At 46.8% G+C, this 20,577-nt stretch overlaps 1 protein-coding gene across 1 annotated transcript in view; it reads left to right on the top strand.

The window, feature by feature from the left end:
• The window catches only part of hydin (HYDIN axonemal central pair apparatus protein), a 905,740-nt gene that overhangs the window by 723,420 nt on the left and 161,743 nt on the right, over positions 1–20,577 (top strand). Inside the window, exons 60-62 of the mRNA XM_043707374.2 lie at positions 10,394–10,629; positions 11,195–11,346; positions 17,462–17,648. Of these exons, the coding sequence (XP_043563309.2) occupies positions 10,394–10,629; positions 11,195–11,346; positions 17,462–17,648 (575 nt within the window). The remainder of the gene's footprint in view (positions 1–10,393; positions 10,630–11,194; positions 11,347–17,461; positions 17,649–20,577) is intronic.

Below are 20,577 nucleotides of genomic sequence, written 5' to 3' on the forward strand. Positions count from 1 at the left end.
CTGCTATTACCATCATGGGGACCCTGTTCCCACTTTTTCCGCCACGGGGACCCTGTTCCCACTATTACCGCTATGGGGACCCTGTTCCTGGTATTATCATCACGGGGACCCTGTTTCTGCTATTACCGTCACCACGGGGACCCTATTCCTGCTATTACCATCGCCTCGGGGACTCTGTTCCTGCTATTTCGGCCACGGCGACCCTGTTCCTGAAATTTCCGCCACAGGGACCCTGTTCTTGTTAATATCATCAAAGGGTCCCTGTTCCTGCTATTACTGTCATGGCACCCTGTTCCTGCTATTACCGTTACCACGGGGACACTGTTCCTGCTATTACCACCACAGGGACCCTGATTCTGTTAATACCATCAAAGGGACCCTGTTCCTGCTATTACTTCCTGGCACCCTGTTCCTGCTATAACCACCACCACGGGGACCCTGTTTGTGTTATTGCCGTCCCCAGGGGACCCTGTTCCCGCCATTGCCACCACGGGGACCCTGTTCCTGCTATTACCGTCATGGGGACACTATTCCTGCTATTGCCGTCCCCAGATGACCCTGTTCCTGCTATTACCGTCCCCAGATGACCCTGTTCCTGCTATTACCGTCCCCACGGGGACCCTGTTCCTTCTATTACTGTCCCCATGGTGATCCTGTTCCTGCCATTACCATCACGGAGACCCTGTTCCTGCCATTACCATCACGGAGACCCTATTCCTTCTATTACCGTCACCGGGACCCTGTTCCTGCTATTACCGTCACCGGGACCCTGTTCCTGCTATTACCGTCACCGGGACCCTGTTCCTGCTGTTACCGCCTCGGGGACCCTGTTCCTGCTGTTACTGCCTCGGGGACCCTGTTCCTGCTATTACCATCACAGGGACCCTGTTCCTGCTGTTACCGCCGCGGGGACCCTATTCCTACTATTGCCGTCGCCACAGGGATCCTGCTCCTGCTATTACCATCCCCAGATGACCCTGCTCCTGCTATTGCCGTCACCACAGGGACCCTGCTCCTGCTATTGCCGTCACCATAGGGACCCTGTTCCTGCTATTACCGTTTCCACGGGACCCTGTTCCTGCTATTACCGTCCCCAGGGGACCCTGTTCCTGTTATTGCCACCACCGGGGACCCTGTTCCTGCTATTACCGCCTCGGGGACCCTGTTCCTGCTATTACCGCCTCGGGGACCCTGTTTCTGCTATTACCACCACGGGAACCCTGTTCCTACTATTACCGCCTCGGGGACCCTGTTCCTGCTATTGCCGTCACAGGGACACTGTTCCTGCTATTACCATCACCACGGGGACCCTGTTCCTGCAATTACTGTCCCTAGATGACCCTGTTCCTGTTATTACCGTCCCCAGGGGACCCTGTTCCTGCTATTGCCGTCCCCAGGGGACCCTGTTCCTGCTATTGCCGTCCCCAGTGGACCCTGTTCCTGTTATTGCCGCCACCGGTGGACCCTGTTCCTGCTGTTACCGCCTCGGGGACCCTGTCCCTGCTTTTACCGTCATGGGGACCCTACTCCTGCTATTGCCGTCATGGGGATCCTGTTCCTGCTATTGCCGTCACCACAGGGATCCTGTTCCTGCTATTACCGTCGCCACGGTGACCCTGTTCCTGCTATTACCGCCACGGCAACCATGGTTCCTGCTATTACCGTCACAGGGACCCTGTTCCTGCTGTTACCGCCTCGGGGACCCTGTCCCTGCTTTTACCGTCATGGGGACCCTACTCCTGCTATTGCCGTCATGGGGATCCTGTTCCTGCTATTGCCGTCACCACAGGGATCCTGTTCCTGCTATAACCATCACGGGGACCCTGTTCCTTCTATTACCGTCCCCAAGGGGACACTGTTCCTGCTATTACCGTCCCCACGGTGACCCTGTTCCTGCTATAACCATCACGGGGACCCTGTTCCTTCTATTACCGTCCCCACGGGGACACTGTTCCTGCCATTACCATCACAGGGACCCTGTTCCTGCTATTACCGTCGCCACGGTGACCCTGTTCCTGCCATTACCATTACGGGGACCCTGTTCCTGCTATTACCGTCACCGGGACCCTGTTCCTGCTATTACCGTCCCCACGGTGACCATGTTCCTGCCATTACCATCACGGGGACCCTGTTCCTGCTATTACCATCCCCAGATGACCCTGTTCCTTCTATTTCTGCCACGGTGACATGGTTCCTGCTATTACCATCACAGGGACCCTGTTCCTGCTGTTACCGCCTCGGGGATCCTGTTCCTGTTGTTACCGTCACGGGGACCCTATTCCTACTATTGCCGTCGGCACAGGGATCCTGCTCCTGCTATTACCATCCCCAGATGACCCTGTTCCTGCTATTGCCGTCACCACAGGGACCCTGTTCCTGCTATTGCCGTCACCACAGGGACCCTGTTCCTGCTATTGCCGTCACCACAGGGACCCTGTTCCTGCTATTGCCGTCACCACAGGGACCCTGTTCCTGCTATTGCCGCCACCTTAGACCCTGTTCCTGCTATTACCGCCTCGGGGACCCTGTTCCTACTATTACCACCACGGGAACCCTGGTTCTGCTATTACCGCCTCGGGGACCCTGTTCCTGCTATTACCATCACCACGGGGACCCTGTTCCTGCTATTACTGTCCCCAGATGACACTGTTCCTGTTATTGCCGTCACCATAGGGACCCTGTTCCTGCTATTACCGTTCCCAGGGGACCCTGTTCCTGCTGTTACCGCCTCGGGGACCCTGTTCCTGCTATTGCCGTCATGGGGACCCTGTTCCCGCTATTACCCTCACCACGGGGACCCTGTTCCCGCTATTACCGTCACCACGGGGATCCTGTTCTCGCTATTACCGTCATGGGGACCCTGTTCCCACTTTTTCCGCCACGGGGACCCTGTTCCTGGTATTATCATCACGGGGACCCTGTTCCTGCTATTACCGCCAAGGCGACCGTGATTTCAGCTATTACCATCACAGGGACCCTGTTCCTGCTGTTTACCATCACCACGAGGACCCTATTCCTGCTGTTTACCTTCACCACGAGGACCCTATTCCTGCTATTACCATCGCCTCGGGGACACTGTTCCTGCTATTTCGGCCACGGCGACCCTGTTCTTGCTATTGCCGTCGGCACAGGGATCCTGCTCCTGCTATTACCATCCCCAGATGACCCTGTTCCTGCTATTGCCGTCACCACAGGGACCCTGTTCCTGCTATTGCCGTCACCACAGGGACCCTGTTTCTGCTATTGCCGTCCCCAGGGAACCCTGTTCCTGTTATTGCCGCCACTGGGGACCCTGTTCCTGCTATTACCGCCTCGGGGACCCTGGTTCTGCTATTACCGCCTCGGGGACCCTGGTTCTGCTATTACCGCCTCGGGGACCCTGTTCCTGATTATTGCCGTCCCCAGGGAACCCTGTTCCTGTTATTGCCGCCACCGGGGACCCTGTTCCTGCTATTACCGCCTCGGGGACCCTGTTCCTACTATTACCACCACGGGAACCCTGGTTCTGCTATTACCGCCTCAGGGACCCTGTTCCTGCTATTACTGTCCCCAGATGACACTGTTCCTGTTATTGCCGTCACCACAGGGACCCTGTTCCTGCTATTACCGTCCCCAGGGGACCCTGTTCCTGCTGTTACCGCCTCGGGGACCCTGTTCCTGCTATTACCGTCATGGGGACCCTTCTCCTGCTATTGCCGTCATGGGGACCCTGTTCCCGCTATTACCCTCACCACGGGGACCCTGTTCCCGCTATTACCCTCACCATGGGGACCCTGTTCCCGCTATTACCGTCACCACGGGGACCCTGTTCTCGCTATTACCATCATGGGGACCCTGTTCCCACTATTACCGCTATGGGGAGCCTGTTCCTGGTATTATCATCACGGGGACCCTGTTTCTGCTATTACCGGCACCACGGGGACCCTGTTCCTGCTATTACCGCCAAGGCGACCGTGATTTCAGCTATTACCGTCACAGGGACCCTGTTCCTGCTGTTTACCATCACCACGAGGACCCTATTCCTGCTGTTTACTATCACCACGAGGACCCTATTCCTGCTATTACCATCGCCTCGGGGACTCTGTTCCTGCTATTTCCGCCACAGGGACCCTGTTCCTGTTAATACCATCAAAGGGACCCTGTTCCTGCTATTACTGTCATGGCACCCTGTTCCTGCTATTACCGTTACCACGGGGACACTGTTCCTGCTATTACCACCACAGGGACCCTGTTTCTGTTAATACCATCAAAGGGACCCTGTTCCTGCTATTACTTCTTGGCACCCTGTTCCTGCTATTACCGTCACCACGGGGACACTGTTCCTGCTATTACCGTCCCCACAGGGACACTGTTCCTGCTATTACCGTCCCCACAGGGACACTGTTCCTGCTATTACCGTCACCACGGGGACCCTGTTTGTGTTATTGCCGTCCCCAGGGGACCCTGTTCCTGCTATTACCGTCCCCACAGGGACCCTGTTCCTGCCAATACCGTCTCCATAGGGCCCCATTCCTGCTATAACCGTCACGGGGACCCCGTTCCTGCTATTGTCATCAGCATGGTGACACTGTTCCTGCTATTACCGTCCCCATGGGGACGCTGTTCCTGCTATTACCATCACGGGACCCTGGTACTGCTATAACCACCTCTAGGACCCTGTTCCTGTTATTGCCGTCCCCAGGGGACCCTGTTCCCGCCATTGCCACCACGGGGACCCTGTTCCTGCTATTACCGTCATGGGGACCCTATTCCTGCTATTGCCGTCCCCAGATGACCCTGTTCCTGCTATTACCGTCCCCACGGGGACCCTGTTCCTTCTATTACTGTCCCCACGGTGACCCTATTCCTGCCATTACCATCACGGAGACCCTGTTCCTGCCATTACCATCACGGAGACCCTATTCCTGCTATTACCGTCACCGGGACCCTGTTCCTGCTATTACCGTCACCGGGACCCTGTTCCTGCTATTACCGTCCCCACGGTGACCCTGTTCCTGCCATTACCATCACGGGGACCCTGTTCCTGCTATTACCATCACGGGGACCCTGTTCCTGCCATTACCATCTCGGGGACCCTGTTCCTTCTATTTCCGCCACGGTGACATGGTTCCTGCTATTACCATCACAGGGACCCTGTTCCTGCTGTTACCGCCGCGGGGACCCTGTTCCTGCTGTTACCGTCACGGGGACCCTATTCCTACTATTGCCGTCGCCACAGGGATCCTGCTCCTGCTATTACCATCCCCAGATGACCCTGTTCCTGCTATTGCCGTCACCACAGGGACCCTGTTCCTGCTATTGCTGTCACCACAGGGACCCTGTTCCTGCTATTACCGTCCCCAGGGGACCCTGTTCCTGTTATTGCCACCACCGGGGACCCTGTTCCTGCTATTACCGCCTCGGGGACCCTGTTTCTGCTATTACCACCACGGGAACCCTGTTCCTACTATTACTGCCTCGGGGACCCTGTTCCTGCTATTGCCGTCACAGGGACCCTGTTCCTGCTATTACCAACACCACGGGGACCCTGTTCCTGCAATTACTGTCCCTAGCTGACCCTGTTCCTGCTATTACCGTCCCCAGGGGACCCTGTTCCTGCTATTGCCGTCCCCAGTGGACCCTGTTCCTGTTTTTGCCGCCACCGGGGACCCTGTTCCTGCTATTACCGCCACGGCGACCATGGTTCCTGCTGTTACCGCCTCGGGGATCCTGTTCCTGCTGTTACCGCCTCGGGGATCCTGTCCCTGCTTTTACCGTCATGGGGACCCTACTCCTGCTATTGCCGTCATGGGGATCCTGTTCCTGCTATTGCCATCACCACAGGGATCCTGTTCCTGCTATTGCCATCATGGGGACCCTGTTCCTGCTATTATTGTCCCCAAGGGGACACTGTTCCTGCTATTACCGTCCCCACGGTGACCCTGTTCCTGCTATAACCATCACGGGGACCCTGTTCCTTCTATTACCGTCCCCACGGGGACACTGTTCCTGCCATTACCATCACAGGGACCCTGTTCCTGCTATTACCGTCGCCACGGTGACCCTGTTCCTGCCATTACCATTACGGGGACCCTGTTCCTGCTATTACCGTCACCGGGACCCTGTTCCTGCTATTACCGTCACCGGGACCCTGTTCCTGCTATTACCGTCCCCACGGTGACCATGTTCCTGCCATTACCATCACGGGGACCCTGTTCCTGCTATTACCATCCCCAGATGACCCTGTTCCTTCTATTTCTGCCACGGTGACATGGTTCCTGCTATTACCATCACAGGGACCCTGTTCCTGCTATTACCATCACAGGGACCCTGTTCCTGCTGTTACCGCCTTGGGGACCCTGTTCCCACTATTACCGCTATGGGGACCCTGTTCCTGGTATTACTGCCACGGAGACCCTGTTCCTGCTGTTTACCGCCACCAGAGACCCTGTTCCTGCTATTACCACCACGGGGACCCTGTTTCTGCTATTACCATCACCACGGGGATCCTGTTCCTGCTATTACTGCCTCAGGGATCCTGTTCCTGCTATTTCCGCCACGGCGACCCTGTTCCTGCTATTACCATCAAAGGGACCCTGTTCCTGCTATTACCGTCACGGGGACCCTGTTCCTGCTATTACCGTCCAAGGGACCCTGTTCCTGCTATTACCGCCACCGGGACCCTGTTCCTGTTATTACCGTCCCCACTGGACCCTGTTCCTGCTATTACCGCCGCAACGTGAACCCTGATCAGTTAACCGAACAATCAGTTATCCGAATAAAATATCCTTGTCTGTCTCGTTTGGACAATCGAGGCTGTTTGATATACTGAATTGTTTCACTGTAACTGGGTCAAAATCCTGCATCTCCCTCCCCATAGTTCCTTGCTTATATCAAGACCAACCACACTGCAATGATTCAAGCTGGTAGATCACCATCTCAACATAATAAGGACGTAATAGCAACTCATCTTGAAAATCATTATCAAATCAAGCAGATCAACATACTTCATAAATGGGAAATCAAGTCTGACTAATTTATTAGAAATTTTCTCAACCAAAGTGGATAGAGTGGAGCTTTGATTTGGACTTCCACAAGGTATCTCTCAAAGATTAAGTCATAAGATAAGAGCCCCTATTACAGCCTTGATCTAAATAAGGACAAAAGAGCTGGAAACCAGAGGAAAGGCGAAAATCATTGTTCTCCATATCAATGAAATATCTGATCGAATGTGATATCAAGGTGTTGGAGGTAGTATATAGGCATGGATAACGAACTGGCCAATGAACATGAAATAATGAGTGGTGATAACAGGTTTTTTTTCAGGTTGATGCTCTATAACCAGAGGCATTCCACAGTGACCACTACTATTTACAATAAGTATTAATGGCTTGGAGGAAGGAAGTGAATGTACTATAGCCAAATTTGCAGATGGGACAAAAATAGATAGAAAGGCAAGTTGTGAGAGTGGCACTGGGCATGCCTTACAGAATCATGGAATAGTTTCCTGGTCAACATACAAAGTGGCCTTGGCTCCCCGATAGTCCCCTGATAGACCTCCGCGTATTTAATTAGGAATTCACTCAGGAGCCATTTTCCAATTAAAAAATGTTGAGCCAATGAAGGTGAATCTCTCACAACCAATCTCATCTCATCAGGCTTGAGCCTGAGCCTTTTACTAAAATCATTGGTGACTGAACCAGCTGCTTTTGGTATGAGACTGGAACCAAAGGTGTACCCTTAATCTGTAAAGGCTCTCCAGTAAGATGGTCAGCTAAGTCAAGGCCTTGGCCTTAAGAGCCGCTTTCCAGAGCAACTTTTGTTAAAATCTGGTTCAGAGATCACTGATATGGCTATGCTGGTATCAATCGTCATTAGAACTGGTTGACCATTTAAGGTGTTGATTTTGATTGCTCAGCAACATTCAAATCAGAACCAATGTAACTGTTCCAAACAAGATGTAGGTGGACTTTCCAAGGTATGAACTCTCTTGGATATCGGCGTTTGAGTTATCTTACTCAACTTAGGTATAGTAGGTCTCTTTAGGTATCTCGAGTCCGCATGCTAGCAGCAATTATGTAACATGTCAGCCAGAATCCTGAAAAGAACCTTTAACTGTTTGGCCAAGGATTGGCTTTGTTTCGGGATTTTGTTAGGGGCTGATCTGGGGTCCTTCTGATCAGGATAAGTCCTGAGTGAACCTATGCAATTGCCTGCAATCAAAGTGGTGTTCCCTAAGCTCAGCTGGACTGGTGAGGGTGTCCACTTCCATTGGAATATCCTGCAACTCAGATGCTCCACTTGCTGCATTTTCCAATGATGAAGCCTGTTTAAAGTCCAGTTGGGCTTCAGCTCATGGGTACTCTGGCACAGTTTCATCATTAATCCCAGATACCAAACAGTCTCTGAGCATCTCATCAAGAATTAAACTAAAGTCACATGCTTCTGCCAATCGTCTTAACCTAGTCAAAAATCCCAATATGGATTCCTGTTTCTTGAATTGCTGAGTAAAAACGATAGTGGTTTTGAATTAGCAGAGGTTTGGCTTCCTTAACTATATCCATCAATTCTTGAAAGGTTTTGGTACCTGGTGTCTCAGGGAAAGTTAGGCTCCTAACAGAATAAAATAACAGAAAAAGCTGCAGCTCCACAGGCTGTCAGGAGAATTACTTGTTGCTTAGTATCTGCAGTAATATTGTTTGCCAGGAAAAGATAATGCATTCTTTCCACATACCAACTCCAATCCTTGGCAGCAGGGTCAAACAAGTTCAGCTTCCCAAACAAAGGCATGATTTAAGAAATACTCACTCCAACCCAAAGACTACTGCGAGCGGGTTTCTTTGGGAACATGTTTTACTCTCGGTAACACGGGGCTGGTATCCTATCACCAGATCACCCTTTATTTACACGTGAACAGTCCTTGACTCTATTACTGCCTCTTCAGAGTCAGCTAAGTATCTCTTTTATTTTGTCAGCAGCAACTGCACTTAGTAAACTGGCTGTGGCCAGCTAGCTGAAAGCCAGTTCAGAGACTGAGGAGAACTTCTGAATCTCCTATTTTGTTAATTTTTTTTTCTTTCAGCTTGGAGTCAATCCCTGAAATCAGCAGACTCTGATTCCCCTTTTTTTAAATATATATAATATATATATTCCCCACACTAACACAGCACAGTAGTAGTGCTTATATTTCCCCACAATGCCCATGGTCTGTGTGTGCATGTGGTAAAAACTTGGTAAAACACACCGTTGCGCAAAAAAACTTTATTCCATACTTTCCACAACCCGGGACAACAGCCATGCGGCCAGTGAACCATTAGCAACCAAAGCTGGATAAAGGCTGTGCTTACATGAAGAAAGTGAAGAGGGAGGATAGGGATTAAATAGAATTGGAGGGAAAAATAAAGCACTCCACCCCCACGGTGCCCACCTCTTCCTAAAGACATCGAAAGCATTGATGGACACCCATTACTCTCTCTGCAAGGAAACCCAGGCTCAAACATAGCCACGGAAGAGGGGCAGAGATCTGCAGAGATGACCGCCTCCAAGCAGACTGCCTGCACCTGTTTATAGTCAGCCTGGCCAGGTCTAGGAGCAGTCCTCCGATCTGCCCAACCCCATCTCCACCGGATGCCAAAAGATCAGCATGGGGCTGAAGTGCAATCAAAAACATAGCAAAAGGTTTTACAAATAACTAAATCGGGGTTGCAAACACCCACAACCAATATGTACTTAGTTCACGGATTTCACAGAATAAACACTTGGACTGGGAATCTGTGAATCACTGCAACCTGTGATTATGCAGGACTCCTGGGTGCAACCCCTTTCATCCCGGATCCCCAAAGGAACAAATTGACAAAGGCGGACAACGAGGAAAAGAGTGCAATGCATGGGGCAGAAGTGCCAATAATGAGGCGGCACTATCTCAGGGTGGCTATAGGATTAGGAAGACAGCCTCATACACATGCACCATACCAGTCTGACACACTGCTGCACACATGACCAATCATTACCTTTCATCATAAACCACAGGGGCATTCTTCTATCTTATCTGTCAGCCAGGGCTCCCTGACTAAACCAGATTAATAGCTCCAAACAGGTAACTCATTTTCTGTGAGGTCCATCTGGCTGATCTTGTTACAAGTGGTCTATGCTGTGACCAGTGCATAGTGAATGAACAGTTTTCTTCATTTTTCTTGCCTTTCTTCTTTGACAAACAAGATAAGTTAAACATATTTGCAAGTTTCTTGTGGTATGCTGAGAAAAGGATTTACAAAAAATTTGATTCCTACATTTCTGAAATGCTTTATAAATTCCTTGAGATGACGATGTTTGGTAACCTGTTGGCTATGTGCTTACCTGTGTTAAGCTTATGCTTCCTTTGCTGTAGACTCATTGGTATTCATTGTTCGTCTAGGTATTGTGGTGGATGACATTGCTTCCATCTTTGAAGAGCATCATATTTGCCAGAATATTAATCTCCATCAGTGCTTGCAGTCTATTGTTTGCAGTGGAGTCTATGTGGAGGATGAGAAGAGATACCTTTTCCATAATATACATGTTGGAGATCAAGCTGAAGCTCATTTCAAGATTATCAATGGAGGGAAAGTAGCTGCTGATGTGCTCGTATCCGTTAAACCAGTTTCTAATAAGGTAAATGCGCAGTGTAATTCAACAATGATGTTCAAACACAGTACACTATAACCTCTGAGATTGCAAGGTATTGTCCCAATTGATTTCACTCTAATTTAAATATGGACTACTCAATGAAAACACGTCGGATTTTAAATATAAGTTTTCCCTAGGCTGGTCGATGGTGTCAAGATTAGAGTGGTACTGATAAAGCACAGCCGGTCAGGCAGCATCCAAAGAGGAGGAAAGTTGACGTTTCGGGCAGGAGCCCTTCATCAGGAACTGGTTGATGGTGACCCCATGTCACAGGATGTGACTGCAGAGTGATACCCTGAACGTCTCCTGCTAATGAGACATTATATGGGGCCTGTGGGCAGTTCCATTCCCAGTGCTTCAACTTTGCTCATTTCCACATCTATCCCACACCAATTGGGACACCAAACTCTGCCTCCTTAGCTCAGTTTTCTCTGCAAACGCTGCTGAGGATATCGTCTTTCCTGTGTTTTATTTCAAATCCGGTGACTTTTGCCTAGTCGTTAGAATTGTACTTTCACTGCTAATGTTTAGTTCACTGTTTGTTTTTCAGGCTGCTGCTCGCATTACTGATATTTTTGATGTGACACCCACCCGAATGAACATCCCGAGCTATGACCACAAATTTGTGGTTGTAACGTTCACTCCTCAGACTATGCAGAATTACCAGTGCATTTTCGAAGCTGTCGTGGAACCAACACCTGGGTATAGCATTGTCTATGGACATTATATAATTACAATTGTCGGGACAGAGCAAAAAATACATTTGATATACATAACTTATTTAAAGTAACTAAGTTGAAAAAGACACACAAAGGACAAACAAACTACAGAGGTTAATTTGCATTGACTACCAGGTTGGGGAGCTATTATTAAATGTGCATTGAATCTTGATTAAGCATACAGGGTGTCCTTACTTAAAGTTGGCTTGCAATTGTGAAAACCTTAAGTGAAATAACTAAAAGTAAAGCATAGTTTTGACATGAGTCAGTACTAAAGCCACAGTTAGGTTCCTGAGGGTAATTTTTGCCTGAAAAAGCCAATGTCAAAAATTGAAATACTATGCCATACCTGTGTAGTACTGTGCATTTTGAGCTGAAATAACATGCAAACCCAAAAAAGGAAAGTTTCAGTGAGAAAAAACAGCTTCTTGCTTTCAGGGAAGTCTGCAGATAAATTTACAGTACTACACATTGAACGTTCACATCCTCCATTGTCTTCCCTGTAGAGGAATATAGAGCAGACGCTTGGCTTATACAGGTACCTGAACAAAAAAAAAATTGTTTAAAAAAGGAATCATGATATTCAGCTGCAGAATGCAAACACATTGATGCCAACTCTAGTACCACAGTCAGGAGGCCTCTGAAAATACAGTAACACAAGGGGTCACAATGACCTGGTGGCCTTGTTGCTAGACTATTAATCGAAAAACTCAGCTAATGTTCAGGGCAAGGAATCATTCTGCTGATTACCATATATCATCCTCCCTAGGAGGAACCACTAAGAGGAACCACTTAGGATGACAAGGGTACAAAATGTATTCTGGGTGAGGGATTTCAATGTCGACCTCCAAGAGTGTGTGGAGTTTGCACATTCTCCCTGTGTCTGCGTGGGTTTCCTCTGGTGCTCCTGTTTCCTCCTACAATCTAAAGATGTGCAGATTAGGTGAATTGCCCATGCTACATTGCCCATAGTGCTCAGGAATGTATAGGTTAGGTGCATTAGTCGGGTAAATATAGAGGAATGGGTCAGGGTGGGATACTCTTCGGATATTCGGTGTGGACTTGTTGGGCCAAAGGGCCTGTTTCCATACTGTAGAGATTCTGATTCTAAGTGGCTGTGCAGCAGTACTACTGTTCAAAGTGGTTGGGTTCTAAAGGACATAGCTACTAGACTGGCTGTGCAACAGGTAGTGAGGGAACCAACAAGAGGGAAAATACTTGACCTCATCCTTACTAATCTGCCAGCTGCAGAAGCATCTGTCCATGACAGTATCAGTAAGAGTGACGACCGCACAGTCCTTGTGGTACGAAGTCCTGCCTTCACATTGAGAGTACTCTCCATTGTGTTGTGTAGCACTATCACTGTGCTAAATTGGACAGACTTAAACAGGTCTATCAGCTCAAGACTGGGCATCCATGAGGTATTGTGGGCCATCACCAACAGCAGAAATGTACTCCAGCACAACCTACAACTTCATGGCCTGGTTTATCCCCCACGCAATCATTACCATCAAGCCAGGGGAACAACCTTGGTTCAATGAAGAGTGCAGGAGGGCATGCCAGGAGCAGCACCAGGAATGCCTGAAAATCAACTGTCACCCTGGTGAAGCTACCAAACAGGCTACTTGTGTGCTAAACAGTTTAAGCAGCAAGTGATAGACAGAGCTAAGCGGTCCCCCAACCAACAGATCAGCTCGAAGTTCTGCAGTCCTGCCACATCCACTCATGAATAATGGTGGATAATTAAACAATACACAATCCCCATCCTCAGTGGTGGAAGTGCAAAAGATAAAGCTAAAGCATTAGAAGAAATCTTCAGTTCGAAGTGCCGATTGGATGATTCATCTCGGTCTCCTCTAGTGGTCCCCATATCAGTCTTCACCCAATTTGATTCACTCCATGTGATATCAAGAAACAGTTCTAGATGCTGGACACTGTGAGGGCTATGGGCCCTGACAACATTCCGGCAACATTACTGAAGGCTTATGCTCCAGAACTTGCTCTCCCTTTGATCAGCTCTTCCAATCTAATTACAACACTGGCATCTGCCCAACAATGTGGAAAATTGCCCAGGTATGTTCTGTACATAAGAAGCAGGACAAATCCAACCCAGTCAATTACCAGTCCATCAATCCAGCCTTGATCATCAGTAAAGTGATGGGAGGTGTCATCAATACTGCTATTAAACAGTACCCCTCAGTGATGCTCAGTTTGGGTTCTGCAAGGACCACTCAGCTCCTGACCTCATTACAGCCTTGGTTCAAACATGGACAAAGCTGAATTCCAGAGGTGAGATGAGAGTGACAGCCCTTGACATCAAAGGTGCATTCGCCTGAGTGTGGCAGCATGGAGCTCGAGCAAAGCTGGAATCAATGGGTCAGAAGCCAACTCTACACTGGTTGAAGACATACCTGGCACACAGGAAAATATTCATGGTTGTTGACACAGTCATTTCAGCTCTGGCACATTTCTGCAGAAGTCCCTCAGGTTAGTGTCCTCGGCCCAATCAGCTTCAGCTGCTTTATCAATGACCTTCCCATCATCATAAGTCAGCAGTGGGGATGTTTGCTGATGATTGTGCAATGGAGCACCATTTGTGACTCCTCAGATACAGAAGCAGACCACATTCAAATGCAACAAGATCTGGACTATAACTAGGCTTAGTGGCAAGTAACATTTGTGCCACACAAATGCCAGGCTCTGATCATCACCAATAAGGGACATTGTAACCACTGCCCCTTGACATTCAATGGTGTTATCATCTCTGAATCCCCCAATATCAACATTCTGGGGGTCACTGTTGATCAGAAACTCAACTGAACTTTGCCACACAGGCACAGTAGCTACACGAGCAGAGGCTAGGAATACTGCAACAAGGAACTCACCTTCTAATTCCCCAAAGCCTGTCCATTGTCTACAAGGCACAAGTCAGAAGTGTAATGGAATACTCCCCACTTGTCTGGATGGGTGCAGCTCCAACAACACTCAAGAAGCTTAACCATCCAGGACAAAGCAGCTGCTTGCTTCACACTACACCCACAAGCATCCATTCCTTCTAGCATTGATAGTCAGTAACAGCAGGGTGTACTATCTGGAAGAGGCATTGCAGATATTCACGAAAGATCTCCAGACAGCACCTTCCAAACCCATGGCTACTTTCATCTGGAAGGACAAGGGTAGCAGGTACATGGGAACACCACCACCTTCAAGTTCCCCTGCAAGCCACTCATCATCCTAACTTGGAAGTATATCGCTGTTCTTCCACTATTGATGGGTCAACATCCTGGAATCCCCGCTCTAATGGTCAACCCACAGCAGTTGAACTGCAGCAGTTCAAGAAGGCAGCTCATCACCACCTTCTCAAGGGCAACTGCCCTCCCTCAGCTGATAAATCAGTTCTCCCTCATAATGGAGGAAACACTGAGGATGACAGAGGCACAAAGTGTACTCTGCTGGGAGATTTCAATGTCCACCACCAAGAGTGGGCAGTAAACACTGGCCAGCCAGCGACACCAACATCCCGCAAATGAATAAAAATAAAAATGATACAATGACATTCGACATGACCAGGAATAAAGGGATGTCAAAAAACTGTATGACACTCTAAATAAAGAGAAAGGACAATAAAAAAAGCAACAATTCTTCAGCAAAATTACATTTAAAATGCAAGAGATAAAACTAGGATTCCCATTACTCAAGTGAAATTTGATTATGTAAATTCTGGGTACTATTTTTGTTCCAATATTGGATCTGGAAGGTGCAAACACATCTGATGCACGTGTGTCCAGTGCTATTGGCTGTTCCCTTGCACTGACAGCATATGCCTGAAGTCTTCAGAATGGACAGATCATAATGTCAGTCAGTGTGAAATACTGGTTTGACACTGCCTATTTGAGCTCACAGCTGCAGCTAACACCTTTCGAATACAGACAGTTGAACACAAGTTCGCCCGCAGCAACTACTTTCAGGTTATCTGCTGATTGATATTTACTGGCTGTAGCTGCCTCTGCAGAAGCGTTTAGTGACTGATAGCATGATGTAAGTCTACAGGTAAAGTTATGGCAGGTGCTGAAGGAATTAATTCACACTTCAAAAGTTCTGATAAAACAAACAGCTCCAAGATGTGGATGCAGTAGTTTGCTACTTTGGATTTTGAATGAACCTCGACAAAACACATATTTCAGACCTCTTTAAGAAAGATATGCTCCAAAGGAGGAGGATAGTGTGTCTTCTCCACTGTCACTGCCTCATGGGCAGGGAGGGAGTGAGACTTTAGGCTTGCAGAAAGGATCTAGCACCATTCACATCAATAGTCAAGCTTTGTATGGGTGATTGTTTGAAATGTTTGGGGATGAGACATTCTACTAAATGACATTGATTGTAAAAAACAGCATCCACAATCTCCTTTTCCCATACGTCTCAAAGACATTATGCACAGAGCATACCCCGGCTACACCCCATCCCTGACAGTCCTATTTGTTACTCTCTGACAGGTTGGAAGCTCTTACCCAGACGCATTGTGTACCTGCTCCACCTACGCTGATGCACCCCTTTAAGAGTTTCTCACCTCACGTAAATTTGGGCCTTCTGTGGGGCATGCTACTAACTAACTGCATGTGGTTACTTATTACTGGATTACATTCCATCAAAAGAGCAGACTACTCAAAGTTTGCATGCTGCCTTCATCAAAAGAATCATACGTGGGTCAATTTCACAGTGCAGTCCCTGCCCCTGCGCAGTTCTGGTCATCATACAACAGATAAAGATATTGAGCCAGAAGTGAATGTTCCCACAGTGATAGTTACTGTAACCAGGAACCTTAGAGCTGGCTGATACCAGAAAAGAAGAGACCAAGAGGAGCCTTCAGAAGATTTAAAAGTATGAAAGCATTTGATAGAGTAGATGTACAGAAATTGTTTTCACTTGCAGGTGAGTTCATATCAAGGGGCATAAAACAAAAGTCAGATCAAAGGAAACAAATTGTGAAAGCTTTCTTCACAGACAATATTGTGAATGTTGAACTTACTGCCAGAGTGGGCTGGTATTTACTTTGTGGCTTGATTCATAAATGAGGACAGAACCAATGTTTAAATTCTTGCTTGAGATTTCTCTTTCCTGTTTTTGTTGGAATTGGCACCTTTTTAAATCTCTTGTTTTATGAGTGGTGGTACCTATTTGTAGCCTCATCTAAATCTATTGGCCTGGGCAGCCATTTCTGCAGAGTGGATGGGAGTGGCATATGAGGACCCTGTGGAATCACTGACATAACAGACTCCATAGGAATTAGGAGAAAGTGAGGACTGCAGATTCTGGAGATCAGAGTCGAGTCTGGGGTACCGGGAAAGCACAGCAGGTCAGGCAGCATCCCAGGAGCAGGAGAATCGACGTTTCGGACATAAGTCCTTCATCCTTCATCTTCCAAGGATGCCTACTTTGAAGAAGTTTGCCTCCTCTCTACACAAGGATCTGAGTGAGTCCCTCACTCATTGCACCCCCCCCCCCCAGCCCTGAAATTTTTCAGCCACGTCCTGAAGCAGACTCGCTACCACAACCACATCTCCTTCCTCAGTGCCCGCCATTCCTGATGAAGGGCTTCTGCCGAAACGTCAATTCTCCTGTTCCTGGGATGCTGCCTGACCTGCTGTGCTTTTCCAGCACCACACACTCAACAGTTTGCTTCCTGAACTGACCTGCAAAGGTCCTGGTGATTTACAAATGAGCATAATGGCTCATATCCTAGATTGGGAAAAGGTAAAAGTTGTGTCTGATACAGGCACAATTCTGCAGCAGTGCAGGATCTGTCATTAATCTAACTTGCTCCCACTATCTGCACACACACAAGAAATATTGGCCCAGGTGAGGGTGTGGGTCGATGCTGCCATACATAAAACAATGGACCTGTAAGTTTTAAAAAAAGGAGAAATTGCAAAATCTAACTATACAAAGTAAAAATCCAATTATTTTTACAAGTGTTTGCAAGATTAGCATTTCAGAATGAATGGAGTTGTATATCCACAGATTAAATATCTGAATTTACTATAGCTTTGTACTATTTTCTTAGGGAAGACTGCATTCCTTTCTCATCTTTTGTTTTCCAGTGTTCCTAAGTCAAAGTCCTTGGTATTTGATATCATTGGAGATGGGAACCTGCCCCGGATCAACGTCCTGCAGCCTATGCTGCGCAATAAGAAAGGGAACCCACTGCTAATCTACTCACGTCTACTGTTAGGTCGAACAGAGAAGCTGCCTGTTGTCCTCAAAAATGATGGTACCTTACCTGCCCAGGTAACATGTGAACCGAATGGTAATATATTTAGTAGTAATATAGTGGTATAAAATGTACCTTCTTTAATTTCAAGAAATTCACTCTTGCAAATAGTTTTCTGCTGCAGCAATTATTTTCTTGGCTTCCCACACTGCAGCACACCACATTCAAATTGCATCCACTCTGTATCCAAGTATGATCGGGGGGATTATGACCAATATCTCCACAATTTTCTCCCTTCAGTGGTTTTTTCAGTGTGTTTGTATGAGGGTGAGGGCTGCAGGATGGGCGAGCTAACTGATGATGGCTTTATGGAAGTTGTTCAAGTGGGGGGATAGCAAAATGGAATATCGCATAAACAGGGGACCGATTAGTAAAGGGGATTTGCACCATTCTCTGCAGAAAAGAGCATTAGTTTAGAAGTCTGTGCTGCTTGTCCGGTGCCAACGGGTGGAGAGAAACTTAGAGTTGGGAGGGGAGATTCAGTCATAGTTATCCCTGTAGTCACCAATAACGTAGACATGACAAGAAAAAATGTTTTGCATAGCCAGCAAGAGGAGCTAGTCATCAAATTATGACATGAATTGTGACCTGAATATTGAAAGATGCATGACATTAAGGCAGCACAGGGCACTAGGAAAAGGTGGTGGGGTTAATTAAGGATGGTATTCACACAGTCATAAGAAATGGCCCACATTCAGGAAACCAACATGTAGAGGTGGTTTGGGTAGGGATGAGAAAGGGTAGATGCAAGAAGTGGCATATGGGAGTGTTGTACAGGCATCCTAACAGTAACCACATGGTAGGGTAAAGTATGAAAGAAGCAATTACAAGAGCTCATCAGATATGTATGGCAATATCGTGGAAATTTTAGTCTACATGTAGATTGGAAAAATCAGGTGAGCAAAAGTAGCCTGGATTAGAAATTCACAATGTTTAGGATAGTTTCTTAGGACAGTATGTTCTGGTTATACAGCAGGTTATACTAGGTTACACAATATACATTGTGTTAGAATTAATTAGTTATCTCACAGTAAAGGTTCTGTTAGGCAGAAGGAACTGTAATGTTATTGAATTTCACATTCAGTTGGAGGGACAGTTGGAGTGGGTACCAAACTCTTATTTTAAACATAAATAAAGACAATGATGATGGCAAACATGTTCACACAGAGGATATCTGGAATGAACTACCAAAGGAAGTGGTAGATGCAGGTACAGTTACAACTTTTCAAAGGCATTTGGATAGGTACATTAATAGGAAAGGTTTAGAGGGATTCCTGAAGAAGGGCCTGTGCCCGAAACGTCGAATCTCCTGTTCCCTGGATGCTGCCTGACCTGCTGTGCTGTTCCAGCAATAAAGTTTCAACTTTGATCTCCAGCATCTGCAGACCTCACTTTCTCCTCCTTAGAGGGATATGGGCCAAACGCAGGCAAATGGGACTTGTTTAGTTTGGAAAGCTTGGTTGGCTTTGATATTTTGGACCAAAGAGCCTGTTTCTGTGTCATATGACTCTAGCCAGCTAAAATGAACTGGCAAATGGGGATGAGGGATAGGTCAATGGAATTGCTCCTTATTCAGTTGACATGGGTATATGAAATTGGTTTATTTCCAGCAAGCCTCTACGTTCACTCAATGCTATCTTCTTTCATTCATGTCTCTTCATGAGAACCTTAAACAAAGTGCTAATGCTAACTTTTTAACATAGATTTCTTAAATACATGCATTTAAGATAATATCTTAGAATATACAGAATGGATACATTCCAATGAGTAAGCAAAATTCTGAGTAGAGAATCCATCATCACTAGTTAATTAAAAAGAGATTATCTATTTAAAAGAAAAGGCACATAATTGCACCAAAGTGGCGAGAAAATCGAACAAAATATGAAAACCAACAAAGAAATACTAAAAATGAATATGATGAAAGTTCATGGGTATTACTTATTGGAAACTTGAATTCGAGAGAGAATACCTTTAAATCAAAATTGTATTTCTATTTTATGTAGGTTATGAAAAGAAACACTTCATTTTTGAGTTCGGAGTGGTCCCTACGTGTCTGGAAATTAGTTTACTTGCATTTAAATTGGGCTTTTAAAACTCATTGAGCTGAGTATTTTGATGCTTTAGGAAACAAAGAGTAGAAAGGAGAAAAAGCAGGGCTATTGTTGAGCAGCAAGGTGCCCTATGACATTGAGAGACAGAGGCAGAAATAAGCAGAACCTAGTTTTTTTTAAGAAAGAAGCTTTATTTATTGTATGTACAGGTTTCTGTCAGACAGAACAGATCTTTGGCATCAAGGTGCTGTTACCTTAGCAGTTTTCAAAGTAATTTGATGAGACAAGCAGTCCTGAGGACTTATTACCAGGAGGAGAAAGCTGCAGAAACAGAATACTATGGAAGAGGTGTTTAAGAAATCTATATTAAGAAGTAACATTAGCACTTTGTTTAAGTATCTCATGAAGAGGAATAAATGAATGAAGATAGCATTGAGCGCATGTAGAGGTTTGCTGAAAAAAAAACAGTTATACCCATGTCAACTGAACAAAAATCTTTAATGTGGAAACATGGTGAGCATTCACTGAGGTTCATGTGTCTGTAAGGTTGTTGTAAAAGTAAAAGAGTTGAATCCTTATTTCGATTATTTATCGTAAAACCATTTCAAATACTACTTATATCATGTAAAATGGTGTATTTCCCTTTTTGTGTGTAATAAACTTTGATACTTCTTTGTTAAAAATACTTTTGTAGTTTCTTGTATGAAAATGTTCAATGATGGAACACCATGGTAGCCAAATTAGTCATAGAGTTGTACAACTTGGAAACAGACCCTTTGGTCCAACTGTTGATGCTAACCAAGCTTCCCAAACTCAACTCATCCCACTTGCCTTTGTTTGGTCCACATCCCCCTCAACCTTTCCTATTCATGTATCTGTCCAAATGTGTTTTAAG

Source organism: Chiloscyllium plagiosum, unplaced genomic scaffold, assembly GCF_037043375.1.
Source record: "Chiloscyllium plagiosum isolate Xiang-an unplaced genomic scaffold, Cpla_swu_hap1 HiC_scaffold_17, whole genome shotgun sequence".
NCBI lineage: Eukaryota > Metazoa > Chordata > Chondrichthyes > Orectolobiformes > Hemiscylliidae > Chiloscyllium > Chiloscyllium plagiosum.